This window comes from Leucoraja erinacea, chromosome 6, assembly GCF_028641065.1.
Source record: "Leucoraja erinacea ecotype New England chromosome 6, Leri_hhj_1, whole genome shotgun sequence".
Taxonomy (NCBI): domain Eukaryota; kingdom Metazoa; phylum Chordata; class Chondrichthyes; order Rajiformes; family Rajidae; genus Leucoraja; species Leucoraja erinaceus.
This window is the reverse complement of record NC_073382.1, coordinates 54,442,688-54,454,215: the sequence shown is the minus strand read 5'-3', so window position 1 is coordinate 54,454,215 and position 11,528 is coordinate 54,442,688. Positions and strand designations below refer to the sequence as shown.

Below are 11,528 nucleotides of genomic sequence, written 5' to 3'. Positions count from 1 at the left end.
ATGTTTTCATTAAGTTTAATTGTTAAAGCAATGTTATGATCAATGATACACAAATTTAAGGGAGCTTTGCACAAGACTAGCTTTTTAAAAAGTGAACACGTAGCTAATAATACAAGAGAACAGATAATCCAAGGCATTGATTGTGAGGGGTGTAGTGGAAATCAGTATACATTGAAAATATTATTTTAGTAGAAAACACATAATTTGAAAGAAAGTTAATATTACCAAAATAGCTAATTAATTTTATATATTATTACAGCAATGTGAATAACAGCACAACATATTGGTAAGTTTTGATGTTTATGTTTGGTTGGATTGAACTTTAAAACATGGCTGCATTTTAAGGTACGAAACATACCAAATTTTTTAGGTTCAACAACATACCAACACCAGGTTGTTCACTGTAGTACTGCAAACAATGAATTACAATTGCAAAGATCTCTGACGTAACTGCAGCTTGTGCTAAATTGGACACAAATTCAAATAATTTGCTTTACATTTTGTCCAAAATGGCATTTCAGCAGCAAATTATAACTAGCCATGATATAATAGCAATGCAACAATCATTTTTTTCTTAATTAAAATTCAATCCCTCAAATTAAATCAGCATTTCAAATCAGTCATTATTTAATATATAGCAAATGTACCAGTGGTGATGCTCTTAATGCATCTCTTTGTTCAGTGAGATTCATACAACTGTGTTTAAAATTATAAACCCACCTCAAACAAATAATTTCCATAACTGGAGTCATTAATGTGCTATATTAGACTCCAACAACAACAGAAAACACAGGCAAATGCAAGATTGTTAGGGAAGTATCTACAGCACCAACGTATAAAAGTTGACTATTTTTGGTGCTGAGAACTTTAATACTATTATCTGTGCACATAAAATTGGTCCTATACAAACCTGAAAACTTCCTGTAATCTATGGAATAACCACACGTGGAGAAATATACATGTATGGCTTGGACAGACAAGTATGTTCTTGCACAAGATCATTTGAATTGCAAAATGTCTTGCCCCTCCATGGGCTGGATAACCAGGAATGAGGGCTTTAAAAAAAATTACGTGTACATAATACAAAAATTGAATCTTAGTGCATGCACTAATAATTTTCTGTAATTTCCGAGCACACACAAATTGATACTGGGAAATATAAAACTGAAATTGTTATAAATACAAACACTTTCCTGAAAAAGACACAGTAAAGGCAAAGTCTGTGTCAACAATTGGGATTAGCACCCTATTTAAATATATGGCTTATACAGATACTAAGGCAGTGCATTTGGCATAATTCAGGTGACTGAAAATTGTGACACCATTTTCATCCATTCATGCAATCCAGAAGTGAGCAGAACTCTCAAAGTTCTGAGGACATTCCAATAAGTGAAGATTATCTAAAACGAAAACAAAAGAAAGTTGCTCACACCAATTTTAACATAAACCAGCACTAACACAAATTAACAAAAAATATTTTATAAAACGTATATCTAGGCTAGGATGTGCTGCACACCATAATAATAAGAATATTCTGAGACTTAAAGTTGCAACATATGATGGAAGTTCATGCTAAAATACTGGTGAAGTTACCAACATGAGATCCAAGGCAACTGGTGACAAAATGCCAATTCCAATAATTGAGTCAATAATCTAATACAATAACAAAAAGCTGGAGTAACTCAGCAGGACAGGCAGCATCTCTGGAGAGAAGGAATGGTTGACGTTTCAGGTCGAGATCCTTCTTCAGACTGGTTTGGGATAAGGGAAACGAGAGATATAGACGGTGATGTGGAGAGATAAGGAACAATTAATGAAAGATATGCAACAAAGTAATGATGATAAAGGAAACAGACCATTGGAAGCTGTTTGTTGGGTGAAAATGAGAAGCTGGTGCGACCTGGGTGGGCGAGGGATATAGGGGGAATGCCGGGGTTACCCGAAGTGAGAAAAATCAATATTCATACCACTGGGCTGTAAGCTGCCCAAGCAAAATATGCAATGCTGTTCCTCCAATTTGCATTTAGCCTCACTCTGACAATGGAGGAGGCCAAGGCCAGAAAGATCCGTGTAGGAATGGGAAGGAGAATTAAAGTGTCCAGCAACCGGGAGATCAGGTTAGTTAAGCGGGCTGAGCGAAGGAGTTCCGCAAAACAATCGCCCAATCTGCGTTTGATCTCACCGATGTATGAAAGTTCACATCTTAAACAACAAATACAGTAGATGAGGTTGGAGGAGGTGCAAGTGAACCTCTGCCCAACCTGAAAGGACAGTCGAAGGAGGAGATATATCGACAGGTGTTGTATCTTCTGCGGTTGCAAGGGAAGGTACATGCGGAGGGGGTGGTTTGGTTGGGAAGGGATGAATTAACCAGGGAGTTGTAGGTCTCTGTGGAAGGCGGAAAGGGGTGGAGATGGGAAAATGTGGCAAGTGATGGGATCCCATTGGAAGTAGCGGAAATTTCGGAGGATTGTGTTGTATGCGACGGCTGATCAGGTGGAAGGCAAGTACTTACTAGCCACACCACTAGCCACATTTTCCCATTTACACCCCTTTCCTTCTTCCAGAGACTGTTTCCCTCCGCAACTCCCTGGTTAACGCATCCTTTCCCACCCCCCTCCCCGGGTACCTTCCGCTGCAACCGCAAAAGATGCAACACCTGTCGCTATACCTCCTCCCTCTACAGTCCTTTTAGGTTAGGCAGAGGTTCACTTGCTCCTCCTCCAACCTCATCTACTGTATCCATTGTTTAAGATGTGAACCCTTATGCAGTGCCCTTTGTAATGTTTAGGACAAAGGCACAGCACATCATTTAGTTATTTGCCTCTGTACTCCACAATTTGAGATTTGCAATAGAAACAAAAATCACATACTTAAAGTGCAAATTGTCAGATTTTAATAATTTTGTTATGTTTTTAATACATTTTTATACATATTGGTTTCACCATGTAGAAATTAGAGTAGTGTTTATACCTAGACCCCCATTTCAGGGCACCATAATGTTTGGGACAAAGAGCCATCATATAAAGTGCATTGTCAGATTTAAATAAAGGCCATTTTGGTTTCACCATGTAGAAATTACAGCAGCGTTTATACCTAGTCCCCCCATTTCAGGGCACCATGTTTGGGACACAGCAATGTCATGTAAATGTAGGCCTGACTTTGGGAGAACTGAGGATGGTGACTGGACATTGTGCCTTCCCCCACAGTGGTAACCATTGTGGAGGGATGATTTTTGTGTGCAAGTGATTATTTTAGTTTGTGTCCAAGATGGCTGTCGGAAGGGAGAGTGTACGCTGGCGCGGTTTAGCTGCCGCTGCTCTCTCTTCACATTGTGTTTTTGACTTTTTTTTGTCTTTGGATCGAATTCTGTCTTTAATTTGTGTATTGGTGATGTCTTTATTATTTATTTTACTCCGAATATATGTTTTTTTACTCTTGTTAAATTCTGTAAGGTGTCCTTGAGACTTTTGAAAGGTGCCCACAACTAAAATTTATTATTATTATTTCCTTTATCATCGTTGTTTTTTTGCATACGTTTCATTCATTGTTCTTTATCTCTCCACATCACCGTCTATATCACTCCTTTCCCTTATCCCTAACCAGTCTAAAGAAGGGACTAGATCCGAAACATCACCTTCTCTCCAGAAATGCTGCCTGTCCTGCTGAGTTACTCCAGCTTTTTTGTGTCTATCTTCGGTTTAAACCAGCATATGCAGTGTTCCTTCTTACACATCTAACACAATCAACCAGGCTTAAGAAAATTACAATGCATTTAAATATTCACTTTAAGGCCAATTAAGTTTACAATCCTCACTTGTTATTGCAGTATCACGGTCTTTCAACTCGTAGAAAAAATAAAAGACAGGAATATGAAGAAATTGTGAGAATTCTGCATCTTAAATGCATTACACTTAGAGGTCATAACAGAGCATAGTAAATGTGAGTGCCAAGGTGCCTTCCAAAAATAATAATTTGATTGTGTTTCTTGGGGGGGGGGGGGGGGGGGAAAGAGAGGGACTGGGTCAAATGGGAGAAAAAAGTTATAGCGTGCCTTATATCCAAATTAATTCTAATATTATGTTCCAATGGTAACTTTTTCTCTACCTTTAAAAAAAAAAAGACTTTAACCAGCACTAATTAGCTATTTGTGTACTATAAAATAACATGCTTGAATTTGTTAAGGAGTATTGAAACCGATATTTTTGATTCATACACAAAATCCTTTTCCCTGTGTATGCAATCTATTTTGCTATTTTCTATATGTGCGTCATAAGACTGCTAATAGTTTCCTTGTGTTTTTATCTTTAACAAGCCGACAAATACAAAAGGACTTTGGAAAAGGGAGTCACGGAGAAGAAAATAATTTCAAAATAGTGCTTTGAGTGCAAATTTATTATGCAAACAAACACACATCCCACAGATAAAGTAGTACAAAGACCCCATGTTTTCTGGTGAGCTTGAGACAAAGGACGAGACAGCTGTAAAGTCAGTTCAAGCTTTTATCAATGCAATGCCCTCCTGAAGGCAATGGAGATCCAAGTGTTATTGAGAATAAACCCAGGAAAATTATAAACACCTGGGCCAATATGAATCTTTCATTCAATATCACACATTACCCAAGCTTAAATGTTCTTACTGTCTCATACAAAGTGATTTTTGTTTCTATGTTCACTTTCAAATTAGGTATTTTTTGAAGTCTAAACATTTTGGGACATTCAGAATTGGTAATTTTGTTGAGATGGAAGGAATTATCTTGTAAACTGTAACTACCACGTTTTTTAAATTTCATTTACCCCCACAACAGCTCATGTAAAAGGCATTATATTCAGATGCTCATGACTGCTAATCATTCACACATAAAATGGGTATTATTTGGAAACAAAGAAGATATACTCAAAAAGTTTAAATTTTCACATGGCAACCAATCAGTACAGAATGCAAAGGGAGGTTATATCGCGAGAAAGAGCATGTTAAACATGTATATGACATTCACATTAATTTTCACAAATGCATTTGTAAAATTCAAAGAAAAAAACGTTTTTGAGAGTTTACTTACTATATAAAGTGAGGTGCAGCATCAAAAATTAATAACTGGAAAATATCAATGCAAGAAACATTATCAGCGAGATATAGTTTGATATATTGACTTTTGATCCCATGCAGATTAAGAAAATCCATAAAGATAAAAACCACTAAATATATTTTCAGTGTTAATGCCAAAAATTAATGAATTCACAGATTAATATATTTAATATTTTATATGATGCAGTATTAATCAAATCTGCTGGCTGTCAGAGCATTCCAATCAATTCCATTCCCTCTCATTTCCCTAATTCTCCTGCCACTCACCCACAAGGTAGATTGTGGGAGGAAACTCAAGAACCTGGAAGAAATCAACATGGTCACAGGGAAAATGTGCGACTCCACGTGGATTACACCCAAGGTCAGGATCAAACCAGAAGTTGAGTGGCAGTAAGAATAGCGGTCGCATCACTGTGCTGCCTGTATTCAGTTTGTATATGTGGACTGAAGTTTTCAACATCAAATTAGCTTCATTGCAACCCCCACCAGCCATATATGGCTCAACAGTCCTTCAATTCCACAGTGAAGCCCTGACCCCATCTTCTGTTGCTACAACCCTTCTAGTGAACTCCAGAACCATCAGCTTCTACCCCACTCAGTTGCTTCTTCCACTCATGTTAGTTTATAAACTAGGGCAAGTAGGGGTGAGGGGTGAGGGAAAAGGAGGTGCATGATAATGGTGAAAAATAAACAGATGCTGGAAATCTGAACAAACAAAGGAGAATGCTGGAAGCACTCAGGAAATCCAGACATATATGACTTAGGTTGTTTTCGCTGTAACATCGGAGATTGGGGGGGATACTTGATAGAAGTATATAAAATTAAGAGAGGCATAGATAGGGTATGCATAGATATAATGTGTAAGAAGGAACTGCAGATGCTGGCTTAAACCGAAGGTGGACACAAAATGCTGGAGTAACTCAGCGGACACAGACAGCATCTCTGGAGAGAAGGAATGGGTGACATTTTGGGTCGAGACCCTTCTTCAGACCCTTCACCCATTCCTTCTCTCCAGAGATGCTGCATGCATAGATATTTTTTTCAACAGGATGGAAATATCAAATACTGGAGGCCATAGCTTTAAGGTGAGAGGGAAAAGATTAAAAAAGATGTGCGGCACAAGTTGTGTGTTTCTTTTTCCAGAGGGTGATGAGTGCCTGACGCTGCTGAGGAGACATGGAGAGGCAGGTACGATAATGGCATTTAAGAGACTTCTGATTAGGCACATGATGCACAGGGAGTGGAAGGATAAGGTTCATGTGTTGGTAGGTAAGAGCTGGTCTTGGCATCATGTCCAACACAGACATTGTGGGTCACGAGGCCTTTTCCCATTTTATGTTCTATTACACCAAGTAGGACCCGTAGGGTCCCTTCCCCTCAACTTTGCAGGGGGGGGGGGGGGGGGGGGGGGAGCCTGCGGCATCACACGCACACTAACCACCCCCAACACACTCACACTAATCTCCACCTTGATATTATATGAATATTATAATAATATTAATTAAGAGAGAAACAGAAGGAACTTTTTCTTCTTCGTGCGTATGGCATGCACAGCCTAAAGTAAGACTTGTTTTGTTTGATCTTCTGTTTGTGCACACCAGGTAGATTGCATTCGTCGAAACAGGGTGGACCACGTGAAGGTTGCAATTTCTCACCCACAGAAGGAACAAATTGGAGGAACAGCACCTTTAATTTCTCTCAGGCAGTTTACAACCCAGGATTTGAACGTTGATTTATTTAATTTCAAGTAATGCTTTCATTCACTCCTTTCACCCATCCCACGCTCTATCCACTCACGCATAGCCCCCAACTGCGCAGGTGTGGCTAGAGAGGGAGGGGAAGGGGGATAGGGAGGGAGAGGGAGGGGAGTGAAAGACCACTTCCTAGAACAGTTCTGACGAAAATGTGAGCCTTTTTGTGTAGTTTAAAAGGAAAATAATTTCCATTTTTGATATAAATATTTTAAAAAAATTAATAAAAACCTTTCAGTTTACAAATCTATACCTACTGTTTGCGGTCCTTATCTTTCTTCAGATTCATTTGCGGTGTAGTCTGGAATGCCTGGCTTTGTAGTAACTCAGCTGCAGCCTTCCTCTTATTAAATATGCTCATCTCTTCATCCAAGTGTGATTTTTTCTCATCTAATTTCTTTCTCTCATCCTGATGCATTTTCTTCAATTGTTCAAATTTATCTTGCAACTGCCAAAAGGTTTTTTTAAATGGTCATTAAACTCACTCATCACAAGATGGCAGCAAATCCCAGTATAAACGCACACAATATTCCTTGCACCAAGCATCGTTTAATTCAGACCTTCAGGTTTTGTTTGCTGCTCATTGTGATCTGTGCATATTGAGTTCCAGTACCCAACCTACACATGCTTAGTTTATGAAATTGCTTATATCCCTCAAATGAAATAAAAAATAAAGCTTGCAATATAATTTACAGTGCCCTTCATAATGTTTGGGACAACGACCCATCATTTATTTATTTTCCTCCGTACTCCACAATTTGAGATTTGTAATACAAAAAAAATCACATGTGGTTAAAGTGCACATTGTAAGATTTTAATAAAGGCCATTTTTATACATTTTGGTCCACCATGTAGAAATTACAGCAGTGTTTATACATAGTTCCCCCCATTTCAGGGCACCATAATGTTCGGGTCACAGCAATGTCATGTAAATGAAAGTAGTCATGTTCAGTATTTTGTTGCATATCCTTTGCATGCAATGACTGCTTGAAATCTGTGATTCGTGGACAGGCCTGTATTACAGCCATCTTTAGCTTATGCTTGTTTGGGGGGCTAGTCCCCTTCAGTTTTCTCGTCTGCATATAAAAAGCATGCTCAATCTGGTTCAGATCGGGTGATTGACTTGGCCACTCAGGAATTGACCATTTTTTAGCTTTGAAAAATGTCTTTGTTTCTTTAGCAGTATGTTTGGGATCATTAGGTACACAAAAATGCTGAAGAAACTCAGCGGGTGCAGCAGCATCTATGGAGCGAAGGAAATAGGCAATGTTTCGGGCCGAAACCCTTCTTCAGACTCATTGTCTTGCTGTGGAATGAACCGCCAGTCAATGAGTTTTGAGGCATTTATTTGAACTTGAGCAAATAGGATGTGTCTATACACTTCAGAATTCATTGTGCTACTACCATCAGCCGTGGTATCATCAATGAAGATAAGTGAGCCAGTACCTTCAGCAACGATACATGCCCAGGCCATAACACCCCCACCACCATGTTTCACAGATGAGGTGGTATGCTTTAGATCTTGGGCAGTTCCTTCTCTCCTCCATCCTTTGCTTTGCCATCACTCTGATATACTATATTTCCCTGCAATGAAGACACTATTTTTTACCCTGAAATAAGGCCTGAAAATGTACCTGCGTCTTGGAAGCCATAGGTTAGCTTGTTAGCCAAGAAAGATAGTCTTGGGTCAAATCGCTTTTAAAACATGGGGGGGGGGGGGGGGGGGGGGGGGGGAGGGACAGAATGAGGCCTAACACTGGGGTCGGCAACCTATGTCCTGGATCCATCCCGCATCCCGAACTCATCCGGCCTGCAGGTGTATTTTTTTCCAATTCGTTTCACGACCTCACGACGCAGGCGAGAACGGCAGCCAGTCCCGGGGCACGCAGGCGACCTGGGCGCTACAGCCAATCCTGGGGCAGGTGGGCTGACCTGGGAAGGGCAGCCAGTCTCGGGGCATGCAGGCGACCTGGGAACTGCAGCGAGACCTGGGGCAAGCGAGCCGATCTGGGAACTGCAGCCATTCACGGGGCACGGAGCCGACCTGGGTGTCACAGCCAGACCTGGAGCAAACAAGCCGACCTGGGCGCTTCAGCCAGACCCGTGGCACGCAGGCGATCTGGGAACTGCAGCCATTCCCGGGGCCCGCAGCCGACCTGGGAACTGCAGCCGCACCTGGGGCAAGCGAGCGACCTGGGGCAAGCGAGCCGACCTGGGCGCAACAGCCAGACCTGCGGCATGCGAGCCGACCTCGAGGATCATGATTGGGGATCATTCCAACAATTCACTCAGTAGCTCGGGTGGCTGTGAGTGGCCGCTAGGACCGGACAGCGGAACAGGCCGCCACCTCAGTGCCTTCTGCTGGCCCACCCACCCGCCGCGGTGACCTTCGGCACAGGCGCAACTGGTGGAGGTGGTGGTTGGTGGGTAGCTACTGGACGGAAGACTAGCTGCTCCGTCCCGGGCTCTCTCTCCCTCCCCATTATGTGATTATAGTGCCCTGAAATGGGGAGACTATGTATAAACACAGCTGTAATTCTACATGGTGAAAGCAAAATATATATAAAATACCCTTTAATAAAATCTGAAAATGTGCACTTTAACCACATGTGATTTTTGAATTACAAATCTCAAATAAATAAATGATGGTTCTTTGTCCCAAACATTATGTAGGGCACTGTGCACCATCTAAATTTTAGAGCTAGGTTTAAAAACCAAAGCTCAATATATATATTTAATACAACTCTAATACAAAGCTCTTTACTGACATTAATCAGGAACAATAACCAGAAATGGGGAATTCAACACTGCACCAACAGGTAAAGTATAGTAATAATTTACTCAATGCCTATTTATGGAGAAAATTTGGTTTATTGTCTTCTTCAATTAAACCTTGCATTATCATGTTGGCTTTAACCTCATAAACATGAGCTCATGAAGGAACACCCTATTATTCTTTGCTCACAAATGCAATTAATTTGCAAGCACTAATAGCAGATAGCACGAATAGCAGAATCCACCACCTCTAAACACCACCAGTGATCTCGTGTCCATCACTTCCAGGATTGGGAATGCCAGAGATTTACTAGCATCTGAAAACTGACATTAATTGGCTTTTTTTTGCTGTTGCAATGATCACTCCCAGTCGAGCCATGCATCTGCTATATTGCAATTTCCATTTGCTGCAATTTTCTCACTGGTTACAAAAAGTTCAAAGTTTTTAAATTTTGCCCCAGAGTCAAACATTAATTTTTTTTTAAATACAGTGTGTTTTTACGCCATTTGAGAGCATGTAGCTAGATCAAATTCAACATGTCTTTGCAATAGTTCTGTCTTTACTCTTACCTACCAATTGTTCTGTCACAGTGCTTTCACAACAACATTCGGCAGGGTATTAAGAACTGTGCAATTAGTTGATTTTGTTGTCAGCACGCAGCCTTCGTCTTAACAGGTTGTGGGGTGGAGGAAATGTGTGCAGCAAAAATATAGTAAAAATAACTATTAATTATGAGCAATGCTTATACGTGCAGATTAATCATTTGTTTCAACACAATCTATTCCACAAAGTAGAGAATGGTTGTTATTGAATAGAAACTGTTAAAAGCCCTGTCCCACGGTACGAGTTCATTGCAAGAGTTCTCCTGAGTTCACCCTGATTCGAACTCGGAGAATAGCCACTCGTCGGTACTCGGGGCTATTGTGGACATTTTTCAACATGTTGAAAAATCTTCACGAGTCTTCCCGTGCTTACCTGCCGTTAGCGAGTCTTCCCGAGTACCTGCCGTTAGCGGTACGAGCCGCTAAGAGACGTCCCCGAGGTCTGACGTAGCCGCTACGTTCATTCTCCGTGCTTACGAGTTTGATTTTTTTTTTAACTCGGGAGAGCTCTTGGAATGAACTCGTAACGTGGGACAAGGCTATAACTCCATACAATGCTTACTCTGCACCTTTTAACAGACTGTTCTGCTAACTATTCATTGCCACTTAAATTAGCTGCTTGGATTTCACCTTGACTCCTGCATGGTGCAAATAAAGTTTGAGCAAGGGTGAATAGCAAAGTAATCAAATCTTTCAGTACCTCCTTCTCTGCCTCTTTTAGTTGAGTTTCTTTTTCTTTAACTCTCATCACAAACATTTGCCTCATTTCCTCCTCTTTTCTGTGAAGCTCACCAAGAAACTCATTCCTCTTGGCTTCATATGTTTCTTGAAGGCTGGAAGAAAGTTATGTAAATTAATCCCCAAAGAGACAAAGACTACAACCTTAACACAAACATGCTGATATTACTAATTATATTCCCAAATATTTCATGACTCCCTATATATCTATTCAATTTTTTTATATTTCTAAAAACCATTAATAAAAAACCACATACATTAATGTTAAGTATATGCGACTCAAAGGTTAAAACAAGTGTGGATGCTGGAGATCGTCCATTTCAGCAAATACTGAAAATTTAGAGTGGTGGACATCTGAGATTGTCAGCGCCAGAGACCAGCTTCAATCTTGATTTCAGGTGCTGACTGTGGAGTGCAGGGGTTTCTTCCAAGTAGTCTAGTTTCCCCATCCAAACACGTGCTGGTTTTTAGGTTAATTGGCCATTGTAAATTGACCTTTGTGCATTGGCAAGTAGTAGAATCTAAGGGAAGTTTATGAAAATGTGGGGACAATAAAATAAAGGGATTAATGTAGGA

General features: G+C 40.4%; 1 protein-coding gene across 3 annotated transcripts in view; it reads right to left on the bottom strand.

Moving 5' to 3' along the window:
• Nucleotides 1–11,528, bottom strand: part of septin10 (septin 10) — a 33,094-nt gene continuing 21,566 nt past the window's right edge. The window contains exons 8-11 of one of the 3 annotated variants that reach the window (XM_055637081.1): nt 10,915–11,047; nt 7,090–7,284; nt 5,060–5,094; nt 1–1,400 (exon numbers count right to left, since the gene is read on the bottom strand). In XM_055637081.1, coding sequence (XP_055493056.1) covers nt 7,090–7,284; nt 10,915–11,047 — 328 coding nt within the window. In that variant the 3' untranslated portion in view covers nt 1–1,400; nt 5,060–5,094. The remainder of the gene's footprint in view (nt 1,401–5,059; nt 5,095–7,089; nt 7,285–10,914; nt 11,048–11,528) is intronic. The other 2 variants (XM_055637080.1, XM_055637082.1) reach the window with 2 other exon arrangements.